Genomic DNA, 13,295 nt, shown 5'->3' with positions numbered 1-13,295 from the left:
CTCCTAATGCCATAGCCTGGCACAGTTATCATGTCTCTGTTTTCTCTGTTTCTTTCTTTCCCTTATTTCTTCCATTGATTTTTCCTTCAACTTATTTCCCACCCATGCAGTTTCCACTTTCTGTTTTCTGTACTTTTATTCACTTTTTGAGGTTCTCCTCCCTTATTTCCATGTGCACCACAACCGCTCTGAGTACAGGAGCGGTGGAAGTGCCCTAAAAGGGGGGGGGGCATAGGTGCCCAAACTGTGGCCCTACGCTTCACTGCCCCTCAAGCCCCTGGTCCTGCACCACCCCTTCTCCCCAAGGCCCCGCCCCTCTCCCCGAACTCCTGCCCTTGCACTGCCCCTGCACCGCCTCTTCCCCCAAAGCCCCGCTCCAGTGCTGCCTCTTCCCCCCCCCAAGACCCTGCCCCCCTCCACTCACTCCTCTCCACCCCCTCCCCCCATCACTCGCCCTTTACTCGGCTTGGTAAAAAGTGGGGGGGCATGGTCCCCTGGCCCTCCCAGTTCCGGTGCCCTTGTCTGGGTACCTATGCTGGGAGAGGACATCCATTAGTGGCTCTCTGAACCCACGTCTAGATCACAAACCACTGCCATCATAGCTATGTCAGTCAGGGGTGTGAAAAAGTGAGAGTCCTGATCGATACAGCCATGCAGGCAGGAGTCCTTAGTGTAGACAAAGTTGTACTGGCAAAACTGTGCTTTTACCAGTATATCTTGTCTCACTTGTGAGGGTAGCTTTAAAGCACAGTTTTGCCAGTATAGCTGTGTGCACCTCAGGAGCCAGTACAGTATCCCAGAATACTTATAACAGCAAAGCACTCCTACTGTAGACATAGCCCTAGTACGTGTAAACTGCTTCTGTGGGCAGTTGTATTAGTACCTGACACAAGAGCAGAGATTAAGTGACTTCCCCAAGGTCACACAGAGAGTCTGTGGCAAAAATGGGAATTGGAGCTTGGTTTACCATGTCCCAGTTCAGTTCTCTATCTTCTAGAAGCTGGACCACCTATCTACACATCCAGTTTGATGTCGATTCGACCATTTCACCTTAAATACAAGCAACAAAGCCAAAACAATTGTATTGCATGGAAACTGTGGGTATGACCCCAGGCAAATTGATTTTTTCTCATCTCTGGCTCATCTTAAAAGTTGTAAAGTAGGCATTATTAATTAAAAACATGGAGCCCAATTGTGGCAGAAATTGCACATCTATTTTTCGTGTCCAACTACCATGAATGCATACACAAATCAGATAACTGCATGTGTGAATGACAGGCTCTAGCAATCTGATTTTAAAAATCAGACCCAAGTTGTCCCACATTTTAGGTGTCTTTCTTGTACATTGCAGCAGTGAGAGGACAAACCTGAATTACTGCTGAAAAGTCAGATAAGGGGCAGAACACATTGGTTTAATTTGTTAAATAGTATCACCATCAACCTGAAATATAGTCAATTCAAATCTAATATTTTCTCTGTTTTTCTGAATGTTTTTCCTCTGTTGCTGTGTGAAAGACCCACTCAAACAACAGGAGATACTGAGTAATTATGTAACCATGAAGCTGACAGCACTCTGTGTATAGTCAAATAAACAAACTGAAAAGCATAGAGAAAGATATTTTTCTCTCTCACGCATAGTAATTTTATAACAGTAGTAGGTACAGCCACATTTTAAAACGGTAGTGTAACTTTTAATTTTGTGGGGGTCTCTTTAGGAAGTGAGGACCTTTTCTTTCCTATGAGGTATACACGTGACTCCCCCTGAGGGGGGGGAGTTTGGAGGAGCTCCATACTCTCAGAACAGGAAGAGATAAATTCTGTTCTCAGTTAAGGAGGAAAAGAACTTGGCCTGCCTGGATCAGGACGTGAAGGTTAGTACTGACACTAGCATAAAAAGAAATTAGTTTAACCTTAAACAGTTTGATCTGCTGGTTTCAATAAAGCTACTTTCAAACACCTTAGCATAACTGTTGGTAATGGTAATGTAAAATCTTTACTATATTTAGCCGCCTGCATCAAAGGCAGTTCAAGTGGTGTTTGATTGCTATACAGGAGGATAAAAGAAGGGAAAACAGACCATTTAAATAGGAAATTAATCCAGAAAGTTAACTCAGACTTGAATAAGGCATGTTGTAAAGTGAGGGCAAACAGTGAGAGCAAAAAGCCAAAGGAGAGGGGAGGAAGAAAGCAAGAGAAAGAGTAAAGTTCAGAATTGCAATGAAAGCCTGGAACTTAGACCTGATTTCCTCTGGATCTGAGCATGAAAGCTGGCTGATATAGCATGTCGTGCTCTGCTCTGAACTATAGTGGCTGATCAAAGAATAGTGAAAACCTGTCTCTCTCCTGAGGGGTGGATGAAAGTAAAACCTGCTGCTGCTTTATATTGAATGCAGGCAATGTTGCTTTTGAAAGACTTAACTTTGTTCCCTGATTCTTGTATAGTGAAGTGGCTGCTCCAGAAAATCCAGTGAGGACGCAGCCCTAGAACTCATTATAGAAAACAGACTGCTTTAGGGGAAATGTGGAGATTAGACAAAAGCACTTAAAACATTTTCTATCATTTTGTACATAGCCATGTGTAACCCACACACCTCCTGGGTGTTGTGTTCTGACACATACACCATTCTCATCTTGGTTGACAATAAAACACACATGCAACTTTCCACCCAAAATGTGGACTGTACATTTTGCTTTCTGTATCACTGGTGTAAATGCAGTTGATTAAAGTTGATGGAGTTATTCTGGATCTACAAAGGTGTAACCGAGAGCAGAATTTGGATGTCTGGGTTTGATTTTACTCTGTCTTTATTCCATAATTTTGGTTTAAAAGCCCTTATGAGATCTTTGGCTTTCATAGTTAATGGAAGAGCTTTAGTTACTATAAGTTTCTGCACGCTATATGTTGTCGCAATGTGTGTTGACATGATATAAAGGGTAAAGAGTATTCATTAAGTGTGATAACATATCAGGGAGTATTGGGTGTACAGACAGCAAACACTGCCAGCATGCACTAAACATTATTTACCTGCAAATAACTACAAATTTGTACAATATCTTTCTTATGGATAAAATGCCATGAGGTGCCGCAATTAGTTATTTGCTTTAATAAAAAAGAAGTTATTATTGCTGCGTTATGTTTACTGTGAATATAGTCTTAGTATCAAGACAGAAAACTTAAATGATTTGATTCTTAGAATTGTTTAAAGGGTGATTGTCAATTTGAATGATTTCTAAGTCAAGATTTGGATCGAGCACCCTTTAAACAGTATGTACATCCTCAGGGAGGAAAAATATGTGAGGCTTTTTTGTTTCCCTGATGGTGTTCATGGGGGTCTATCCCACAGGAGTGAGTGGATGGGCCTGAGAGGAACACCACCAAACATGCTCAGGCCCCACTTTCTCCCTCCCTGTTTGTGTCCTAGAGTGCACTATGCTTTTAAGAGCAGAGGTTTCCAAACAGAAACTCATCAGAAAGCCCACCTGGCCTGGAGGAACCATTCCAGAAGGCGTAAACACTGAGAATTCTTCAGTCAACCTAGTTACCACCTCTTGAGGGGGTGGATTTACTACAGTAATTGTCACTTTAGTAAGTGTGTACGCTACTGCAGCATAGCTGTAGTACTGCATCTGTAGCGCTTGTAGTATAGACATACCTTGAGTAAAGTGTACAGTGACAGCAGCAGAGGCCTGAAACCTCATTGTGCTGTAAACATTCCATTATAGCAAAAACTCATTTTTGTTCAGAAACATTTTCCTTTGCTTGATATTTGTCAGGGAAGCAGAAGCAAGGAAGCATGTCTGGGAAACCCAAACTTACCTACTTCAATGGAAGAGGACGCATGGAATCAATACGGTGGCTGTTGGCAGCAGCTGGGGTGGAGGTTAGTCCATAATTTATGAAGGGGTGCTCTTGTTTAGACTCATTCAGGATTAGCCATGATTTATTTTGTTATGCTGGTGTATTACTCTGCCTTTTGGCTCGTTGTGACAGAGTTGCTTCCTAAAAGAAGCTGCCTGAAATATAATAATGTAACTAATCTATTTCATCTTTCCTTTTGCAGTTTGAAGAAGAATTTTTGGAAACAAGAGAACAGTATCAAAAGTTAATAAAAGGTAAGACTGCAGACCGGGAATTTTCTACACCCAAAGTGGCATGAGTTTAGCTAAAACTGGGTTTTACATGAGTTTACTTAAACCAGTGTAAACCCCTGTGTGGACACATTTAATTCAGTTTACATCATGTATCAATTCATAAATCACTAACCTTGACCGCCCAATCCTGTCTGGTGCCAAGTAACGCCTGCAAAGTGCTAATCATCCTTCACTTCCACTGGAGCCAGTCGATGCTGAGGGAGCTCAGCGCCTCCCAGGATCATGCCCCTGATTATTTTTATTAAATATCTATATTATGGGGGTGTCCAAAGGCCTTAATTCAGGTAGGGAGCCCATTGTGCTGGGTGTTGCCATCCCTGCCTTCAGAGGCTTTGAGTCTAAATACACAAACAAATGAAGAGTAGGGGATTGGAGAGACAACATACACGCAGATGAATCTGATGAAGAATTGGCCCAGCTTTGTTAGGTATATAGAATCATAGAAATGTAGGGCTGGAAGGGACCTCAAGAGGTCATTTAGCCCAGGTGCTGTGCTGAGGCAGGACCACGTAAACTTAGACCATCCTTGACAGGTGCTTGTCTAACCTGTTCTTAAAAACCTCCAATGACAAAGATTCCACAGCCTCCCTTGGAAGCCTATTTCAGAGTGTAAAGACCTTTATAATTAGAAACTTTTCCCTAACATTTAACCTAAATCTCCCTTTTTGCAGATTAAAGCCCATTACTTCTTGTCCTATCTTCAATGGACATGCAGAATAATTGATCACAGTCCTCTTTATAACACATTGGAAGGTTATCATCAGCTCCCCGCTCAGTCTTCTTTTCACAAGACTTAACATGCCAATTTTTTTTAAAACTTTCCTTATAGGTCAAGTTTTCTAAACCTTTGATAATTTTTTGTTGCTCTCCTCTGGACTCTTTTCAATTTGTCCACATCTTTCCTAAACTGTGATGCACAGAACGTGTACTACAGCTCTTTTATTGAGGATTAGGGCCAGGGAGAAAGGAAGGGAGTAGGAAAAGGAAAGACAGGGAAGAGGAGGAGTCCATTTGTCACCTGCCTAGTCATGATCAGCAGGCTGGGTTTCACAGACACCATGGTGGAGGCGAGTCTTAATGAAGGATTTGAAGGAAGATAAGGTAGTTGCTATTCGGATTTTTTCAGGGAATTTTTCCCATGCATAAGGGTCAGTGCGTGGGGGGGGGGAAGGGACACAAAGCTGCATAAGTGTGTGTTAATGGCTAAGATTGCTGGTGGAGTCTAGATGGGAGTTGACATCACAATAAGTTGCTACATTAGTTAAATAAGGCCTTAAAGACAAGAAGCTTATCTTATCTGATAAGGGGGACCCAATGGAGGGGTTCAGAGGGATTCAGAGGGGGTCGGTGTGGTCAGAGCAATAAGCCAAGCAGACGATTTGAGCAGAAGCTCTCTGAATAGACTTAAACAACAAGGAGTTTGGTGGCACCTTAAAAACTAACAAATTTATTTGGGCATAAGCTTTCGTGGGTAAAAACCTCACTTCTTCTATGCATCTGAAGAAGTGAGGTTTTTAGCCACGCAAGCTTATGCCCAAATAAATCTGTTAGTTTTTAAGGTGCCACCAGACTCCTTGTTGTTTTTGTAGATACAGACTAACACGGCTACCCCCTGATACTTGAATAGACTTAAGGGAAGCAAGGTTGCAGTAGTCAACATGTGAGATGAGAGCTTGGCCAAGAGTTTTGGTTGTGTAGTCAGAGAGGGAAGACTGAGTTTAGAGATAACAAGGAGTCTGGTGGCACCTTAAAGACTAACAGATTTATTTGGGCATAAGCTTTCGTGCATCTGAAGAAGTGAGGTTTTTACCCACGAAAGCTTTTGCCCAAATAAATCTGTTAGTCTTTAAGGTGCCACCAGACTCCTTGTTGTTTTTGTAGATACAGACTAACACGGCTACCCCCGATACTTGAGTTTAGAGATGTTGTGTAAGAAGGAGTGGCAAGAATTAGAAATGGCTTGAGTATGGGGATCCAGTGGGAGGGCCACATTATAGTTCATATTACTGGCCCAAGTGACTGGGAGAATGGTAACAATGTTCATGGTGAGATGGGGAGGGCTTGTGGAGGAAGATCAAGAGCTCAGCTGAGTTTAACATTTTGTTAACTCTTAACCATTGTTAAACAGTGAGTTAAAGATTATGACTAAAAATCCAGAAAGACAGGCTACACTACTAGATTGGTTGAAGGGAGATAGCTCATCATGAGAGAGAGAGATTTGTAGGTCATCAGAATCAAGAAGTGGAGCCTGACGTAGAGCTTTCCTTACAGGTTATGGACTGACTGGTAAAAGCCCCCTTTTTCTCCTCCCTCATGATTTTTTTTCCCACCTTCCTGCAACCTTGGATGTGTGTTTGGCTTTTATCTTGTACATTGTAGGAAGTAAGAACGGGTTTGAATTTGTCCCCTCTTGTTTAGTGTTCTGATCCCACCCGTCACTCATGTATTTGTTATACTGAGGACTAACACAGAGGTATTCTTTGGTATTAAAAGAGGGCTGATACAGTAGGTATTATTTAAGTCTCGGAATATAAATGAATGCTCATAAAGGAGTATCTCAATAACTTCCCACGGTGCAAGAATGATTCTTGTCTTAATGCACTGAGCTCAACTGCCATACTCCCTGAAAGCAGGCATATATTTACCTTGTAATAAGAGTTTATATTTAAGCATATCCTATTTTCTTGGTATAGCTGTTCAGTGTTGAGTGATATGGCAGTTGACTGTAGGCTTTTGTTTCAGTGGCTTGGGTGTGTAGGGATTTGTCCAGGTCGGAAGGTATGTTTAAATAGGTTTGTCAGTTACAGATTAGGCACCTGGGGGTACTCCTACACAGCAAAAATACCCTGCAGAGCAAGTCTCAGAGCCTGCACTGCCAGGCTACACATAGCAGTATAGATATTTGTTCTCAGGCTCGAGCCCAAGCTCTGAAACGTAGTGATGGGGGAGAGTCTTGGGGCCTGGGATCCAGCCCAAACCCAAACATCTACACTGATATTTTTTAGCCCTGCAACACGAGCCCTGTGAACAAAAATCAGTTGACTGGGCTCTGAGATTTGCTGCCGTAGGTTTTCTTTTACTGTGTAGACGTACCTTGTGTCAATTATTTTTCAATTAACTTTATTGAACCTTAAAGTTTGGGTTTGGGTTTGGTATTATGTTCACAGCAAACACACAGCGAAGTCTGATAAAAACATACTCTTCCTGCCAAGTTGCAGTATAACTTTATTTCTTAGAATTCAGAATAATAACACATAAGAATCCCAAACCTGAAAGAGACAAAGCAGGCTGCTCCCTAAAACAAAGAAGCACAACTCACTCCACCTTACTCTAGGGCTAAGCTAACTGTCTGCAAAACTGACTCTAATCTCAGGCTTCCCTATAGATCCCTGTAGCCTGCAGGTCAGACCAGGAAAACCCTTACTCTTAAAGTGTTAGTGTTACAATTTTAACAGTTTTTAATGCACCACATTTGGTTCATATTTTGGGCAAACATTTAGACTGGTACTTAATCAAACCTGTTTGCCTATATGTTATTCTAGTTATTTAAAGGACAGTCATGGCTTTTCCCAGTAAAAGCTGGGAGGGTCAGCAATTGTCTGTGTATCACAAATCTCACTTGAGCTAATAGCTTGTTATTAAGGATAAATTAGGCCATGGCAACACAAGCGATCTTACAGCGGCACAACTATACTAATGCAGCTGCACTGCTGTAAGATTGCTTGTGTAGCCGCTCTATGCCAGTGGGAGAGAGCTCTCCCGTTGACATAATAAAACCACCTCTATGAGCGACAGTAGCTATGTCAGCAGGAGAGGCTCTCCTCCAGTCATAAGGCTGTGCACACTACCACTTATGCTAGCAAAACTTAAATTGCACAAGGTATGTGTGGTTTTTTTTTACACCCCTGAGCAACATAAATTTTGCTGACATATGTGGTAGTGCAGACATGGCCTTACTACTTTTGCTATTAAAGCCTGGTCGACCGTTAGGTTGACCCAGCTTCGTTGCTCAGGAGTGTGAAAAATCTACGCCCTTGATCAAAGCAGTTAAGCTGACCTAACCCCCGGGGTGGACAGCACTAGGTCGATGGAAAAATTGTTCTGTTGACTTGGCTACCACTTCTCAGGGAGGTGGATTACCTACAGCAACGGGATTACCTACAGAACCCCTCCCATAGGCGTAGGTAGCGCTACAACAGTGCAGCTGCAGCAGCATTTCAAGTATAGACAAGTCCTTAGAAACGAATTGCTCTTTCAGTTTACTAATGCTCAGTGCACTGACCTGCCAGGGAACTCTTTGCAAGGTGTGGCTAGAAAATCCAGCCATTAATAAGCTTTTATCTTAGTACATGTTTCTGATGGTAACCCCCCTCCCTCCCAGCCCTTGCATACTTGTTAATGAATTTTGTTTTTTATCAATGAAAAGGCTTCTGCTAGAAAAGGACATTTTTGCTAAATGCTTATTTATCCCCTAATCTGGTCACATTTGCTCTTGGACAGTCATGAGGACACACAATCTTTATATAAATGTTTACCAAAAAATGATGATGTGGACAGTTCTACACAATTTTATTGCACTATGAAATTAAACACTTCGCAACAATGGAAGGACCTTTTTTTTATTTTAGGCTACTGACATAGTTTGATGGTTTTGTGGAAAACAGAGCAGACAAACTCCTGTTAAAATAATCTTTTCTACTGAGAAGAAGAATGAAGTTAATGGATTGAAATCAGGCAACTAAAGCAAACAAAAGGGACTTAGATCAAATGCTGTCTATTAGTAGGTACAGTAGCACACATGCCTATTTGGGGCTTAATCCTGTATCTTTTAATTCAAAGGGAGCTTTGCCATTGACTTCAGAGGGGGCAGAACTAAGCTCTTGGAGCATAGTCTACATATATAGTTTAATTAAAATTGGAAGCCCTTTGGGGAGGGAATATCTGACTATAGGTTTGTAAAGCAATGTGTCAATTGATTATGCTAGGTCTTAGCTACAGAGTAAATATTTAGACTAGTATATGTTTATTCTTTCCTACATCATTATTTTAGTGCAGGAAGTTTTAATATAATGGCAGACGTTGAAGATCTCCTAATATATAATCAGAAGTGTACTAACGACTTAGATATTTTTCTCAGCTCCACTATAACAATAACACAGTTGGGGGAGGGGATGGGGACCGAGGCCACTACAGATGCTACAGTGGCACAGCTACGGTGCTGTAATTATGCTGCTGTAGCGCCGTAGTATAGGTGCCTCCTACACTAATGGAAGGGATTTTTCTGTCACTGTAGGAACTTCATCTCAGTACCTAGGATGATGGAAACATCAGGAGATGGGCTAAATCAGAACATCCCATGCTGCCTACATTTGGGGCTACCCTGACCCTGTGTGCCCAGGGGTTAGATTGGCATAGTCATGGTGCTCAGGGGTGTGATGTTTTCACACCTCTGAGTGCTATAGCCATGCTGACCTAACTTTTAAGTATAGATCCGGCCTAAGTAACATTATACTTATTGTATTTTCCTTTCCAAAGATGGCGTCCTGCTGTTTGACCAAGTACCATTGGTGGAAATTGATGGGATGAAGATGGTGCAGACCAGAGCCATTCTCAGCTACATAGCTGCCAAGTACAACCTCTATGGGAAGGATCTGAAAGAGAGAGCATTGTACTATAACACTCCCTTTTGCTTAATAAACTACAATGAATAGCTATATTATTACCAGTTAACACTTATGTAATACTGTAAGTTGAGTATGAAAGGGTGAGAAAAAGCTGTTATGCACTAAGGGGCAAATTCTTTGGCCCTTGATGGGTTTTAACCATTGTTTCTGAAATTACGCTGAACAGGATCAGGCCCTTAGTGTTGTATTATTTTTGTTTTGTATTGTGTTTTGCTGAGTAAATTGGGATTGCAAAACCAATAGTAAAGAATTCCAAGTATTTGCAGTTTTGCTGTGGGTGAAACTTCTTACAGGCAGAGCAGTCATAGCTTGTTCTGTACTATAATGGTTTTGCTGCCGTTACCTGACAACACTGGTTCTGCGGATGAAAAGGACCTGAGCTTCCAGGGCTGTTAACCCAGAATCTTTGATAAGCAATAGGTTTACTTTAACAGCAAAAATAAATGAATAAGAAGAACCACTCACCAGAAAAACGTTGCTTGCATGTCTGTATTGTCATTAGAAAGGGAGCAAGGCATGAATGCAACAGTGAAATTTTAACAGCGCTATCATATAACACAAAATGATTATACAAACATTAATGGATCATAAAAAATTGCTTTTACTAATTTGCAAGAAAAACCTGAAATAATTTGAACATGCTTTCTTCTCTCCCCTCCCTCCAGAATTGACATGTATGTGGAAGGAACAGCTGATCTCATGGGAATGATCATTACCTTTGCTTTCACTCCACCTAAGGAGAGGAATCTTGCCTTAATCATCGAGAGGGCCACAACCAGATATTTCCCAGTCTATGAAAAGGTAAGTGATAGTGAGGCAACAATTTACAGTCATTTCATTACATATCATTGAATGAAGACATACAGTGGAGGCACTAGAACAAATGCTTCTGATTGCAATGAACAATATTCTGTTGCCAAACTGAACAAAAGGAATTGAATGATCACCCCCCCCCCCCTATTTTAGATAGATGTCTGAAAAAGGAGTAGATCTGTCATTGTAAGTGCTCAGTGTTCAAAAATGTAATTACCGGTACTTTATGGTCACTATTACCTAGTGGTTCAGCTATATTCACCTCTTGAACCAGATCCTGTGTGCCACTTAGGACTAAATCAGGAATTGCCTTTCCCCTTGTGAGTCGCAGGAGTAGCTGCCTCAAGAAGCAGTCATTAATGGTATCTAGAAATTTTATCTCTGCATCCCGTCTTGGGGTGACATGTATCCAGTCAATATGGGGATAGTTGAAATCCCCCCTTATTGTTGAGTTTCTGTTTTTGTAGCCTCTCTAGTAGTAGTATATTCCTACTGCTATAGTCCTGTTATTCAAGCATGGAATTCCTACCCATAGAGATTCTATGGTACAGTGTGAGTCATTTAAGATTTTTACTTTATACTTTCTTTCACATATGGTGCCACTCCCCCACCAGCATGACCTATTCTGTCATTCCCTGGTATTACCAAATCCCATTGATTATCATCATTCCACAAAGTTTCTGTGATGCCTATTATATCAATATCCTCATTTAATACCAGGCACTCAAGTTCACCCATCTTAATATTTAGATTTCAATATTTGCACATGAGCACTTATAAAATTTGTCAATATTTAGTTGTCTGTCTTCATGCAATGTATTTGAATGGGACTCTTTTTCATTTGACTGTTTCTCTTCAGTTCCTACCTGTACTTTATCAGTTTCTGTCCTCTCCTCTTTACTATCTATATTTATGATAATCAAGTCCACATTACTAATACCTGTTTCTTCCTAATAACTGGGGTCCCCTCCCCCAGAGGGGTATCCATGACATCATCTGGAAGAAAGATCCCAACTATGGGATCATTTCCCTCGCTGCAGCTTGATGTTCTCCTTCCCCGAGACTTTCATCCTCCTCAAAAGCACAGAGGCTGTTGGACTAGGGGTGGAACCATTCTACTGTGACCTGGAAAGACTCGTCTATGTACATCTTGTACTTAGGTACAAGAATTCAGACATTTTCTATTGCAGCTATTAATACTAGTGTTGTATTCAGAGAGTGGGATTTGCCAAAGCACTTGAGTGATTGAGGAGCACAGGTGCTAATCAATCACGTAAGTGCTTTTGAAAATCCCACCCAGATGCTTCATACAAGATTGTTACACAGACCATGACCTTGCTATACTTTGAAAGTATCACACTGAGCTCAGTTGCCAGTATTTATCCAGTGTATATGTCTCTTTCATACCCATAACATTTGTGTTCCCTTGTATTCTGTAGGTTCTGAAACAACACGGGCAAGAGTTTCTTGTTGGCAACCGATTCAGCTGGGCAGATGTACAGCTGCTTGAAACCATTTTAATGGTAGAGGAGAAAGAGCCCACTGTGCTTTCCAAGTTCCCTGTGTTACAGGTAATTCTGTTACTAAAGCACAACCAGCAACTATGGAATTGTGCAGAACAAAGACTTCAAGTTGCTCATTTAACATGAGTTCCTGGGCTGATTCTGATCTCATTAAAACTGTGTAAATCAACAGTAAGCTCTTTGGAGCATGAGCAGTAATTTTCTGTATGTTTGTACAGCACCAAGCACAATGGGGTGTTGATCTGCTTGGCCTCTAAGTGCTACCATTATGTAAATGTTAAGTAATAATAACAATAGAAGTCTGTGGAATTAAGGCGATTTAAGCTCTGCTAATGAGCTCTGTTTCTTCAAAACTAATGTGTGAAGTTTTTATTTATGAAGTAGTTGGATGTTGTTTCCTTACTCATAGGGCTTCTGTTGTTTCTCATTTCAGGCTTTTAAAGCAAGAATAAGCAACATACCTACAATTAAGAAATTCCTACAGCCTGGCAGCCAGAGGAAGCCCCCACCTGATGACCAATATGTGGCGACAGTGATTGAAGTTTTCAAAAAAGATTAAATGCCTGGTTCCATTCAGAGAGGTCATCAAAATCTAAAAAGAACAGGCCAGTTTAGATGACCAGCACTATATCAGGGGTCGGCAACGTTCGGCACACAGCTCGCCAGGGTGAGCACCCTAGCTGGCCGGGCCAGTTTATTTACCTGCTGACGTGGCAGGTTCGGCCGATCGCGGCCCCCACTGGCCACGGTTCACTGTCCCGGGCCAATGGGGGCGGCGGGAAGCCGCGGCCAGCACATCCCTCGGCCCGTGCCACTTTCCACCGCCCCCATTGGCCTGGGACGGCGAACCGCGGCCAGTGGGGGCTGCAATCAGCCGAACCTGCTGCGTCAGCAGGTAAATAAACTGGCCCGGCCGCTAGGGTGCTTACCCTGGCGAGCCGCGTGCCGAACGTTGCCGACCTCTGCACTACATAATTAAAAGCAATGACATTCCAGTGACAGAAAATAGTATCTAATTACTCTTGCTGTTTGAGTGGTTTGTTTTAATGAGTGTCAAGTCCTTGATAAAATATGAAAACAAAAGATTATTTGGGATAGTGTCTGCATCTTCCTCTGCATTTGG

General features: G+C 41.9%; 1 protein-coding gene across 2 annotated transcripts; it reads left to right on the top strand.

The window, feature by feature from the left end:
- Positions 1 to 1,735: 1,735 nt before the first annotated feature.
- LOC101946384 (glutathione S-transferase A4-like) lies at positions 1,736 to 12,744 on the top strand. 2 transcript variants are annotated; one of them, XM_008177188.4, is made up of 7 exons: positions 1,736 to 1,871; positions 3,775 to 3,881; positions 4,062 to 4,113; positions 9,688 to 9,820; positions 10,502 to 10,637; positions 12,089 to 12,220; positions 12,606 to 12,744. In XM_008177188.4, exons 2-7 carry the CDS (start codon positions 3,795 to 3,797, stop codon positions 12,729 to 12,731), a joined length of 666 nt encoding a protein of 221 aa, XP_008175410.1. In that variant the 5' UTR covers positions 1,736 to 1,871; positions 3,775 to 3,794; the 3' UTR covers positions 12,732 to 12,744. The 2 variants fall into 2 exon arrangements, with proteins under 2 accessions (XP_008175410.1, XP_042702084.1); XM_042846150.2 differs by lacking the exon at positions 3,775 to 3,881 and having other exon boundaries at positions 1,798 to 1,871.
- The last annotated feature ends 551 nt before the right edge of the window (positions 12,745 to 13,295 follow it).

This window comes from Chrysemys picta, chromosome 3 (genome assembly GCF_011386835.1).
Source record: "Chrysemys picta bellii isolate R12L10 chromosome 3, ASM1138683v2, whole genome shotgun sequence".
Taxonomy (NCBI): Eukaryota; Metazoa; Chordata; order Testudines; family Emydidae; genus Chrysemys; species Chrysemys picta.
The sequence above is the reverse complement of the archived record's forward strand: the minus strand, read 5'-3'. Positions and strand labels throughout refer to the sequence as shown.

Coding starts and splice junctions, on each gene's coding strand:
- LOC101946384 (XM_008177188.4), top strand. CDS start 3,795: ATGTCTGGGAAACCCAAACTTACCTACTTCAATGGAAGAGGACGCATG. Junction 9,821..10,501: donor GATCTGAAAGAGAGAGCATT/GTACTATAACAC, acceptor CCCTCCCTCCAG/AATTGACATGTATGTGGAAG. Junction 12,221..12,605: donor CCAAGTTCCCTGTGTTACAG/GTAATTCTGTTA, acceptor TTCTCATTTCAG/GCTTTTAAAGCAAGAATAAG.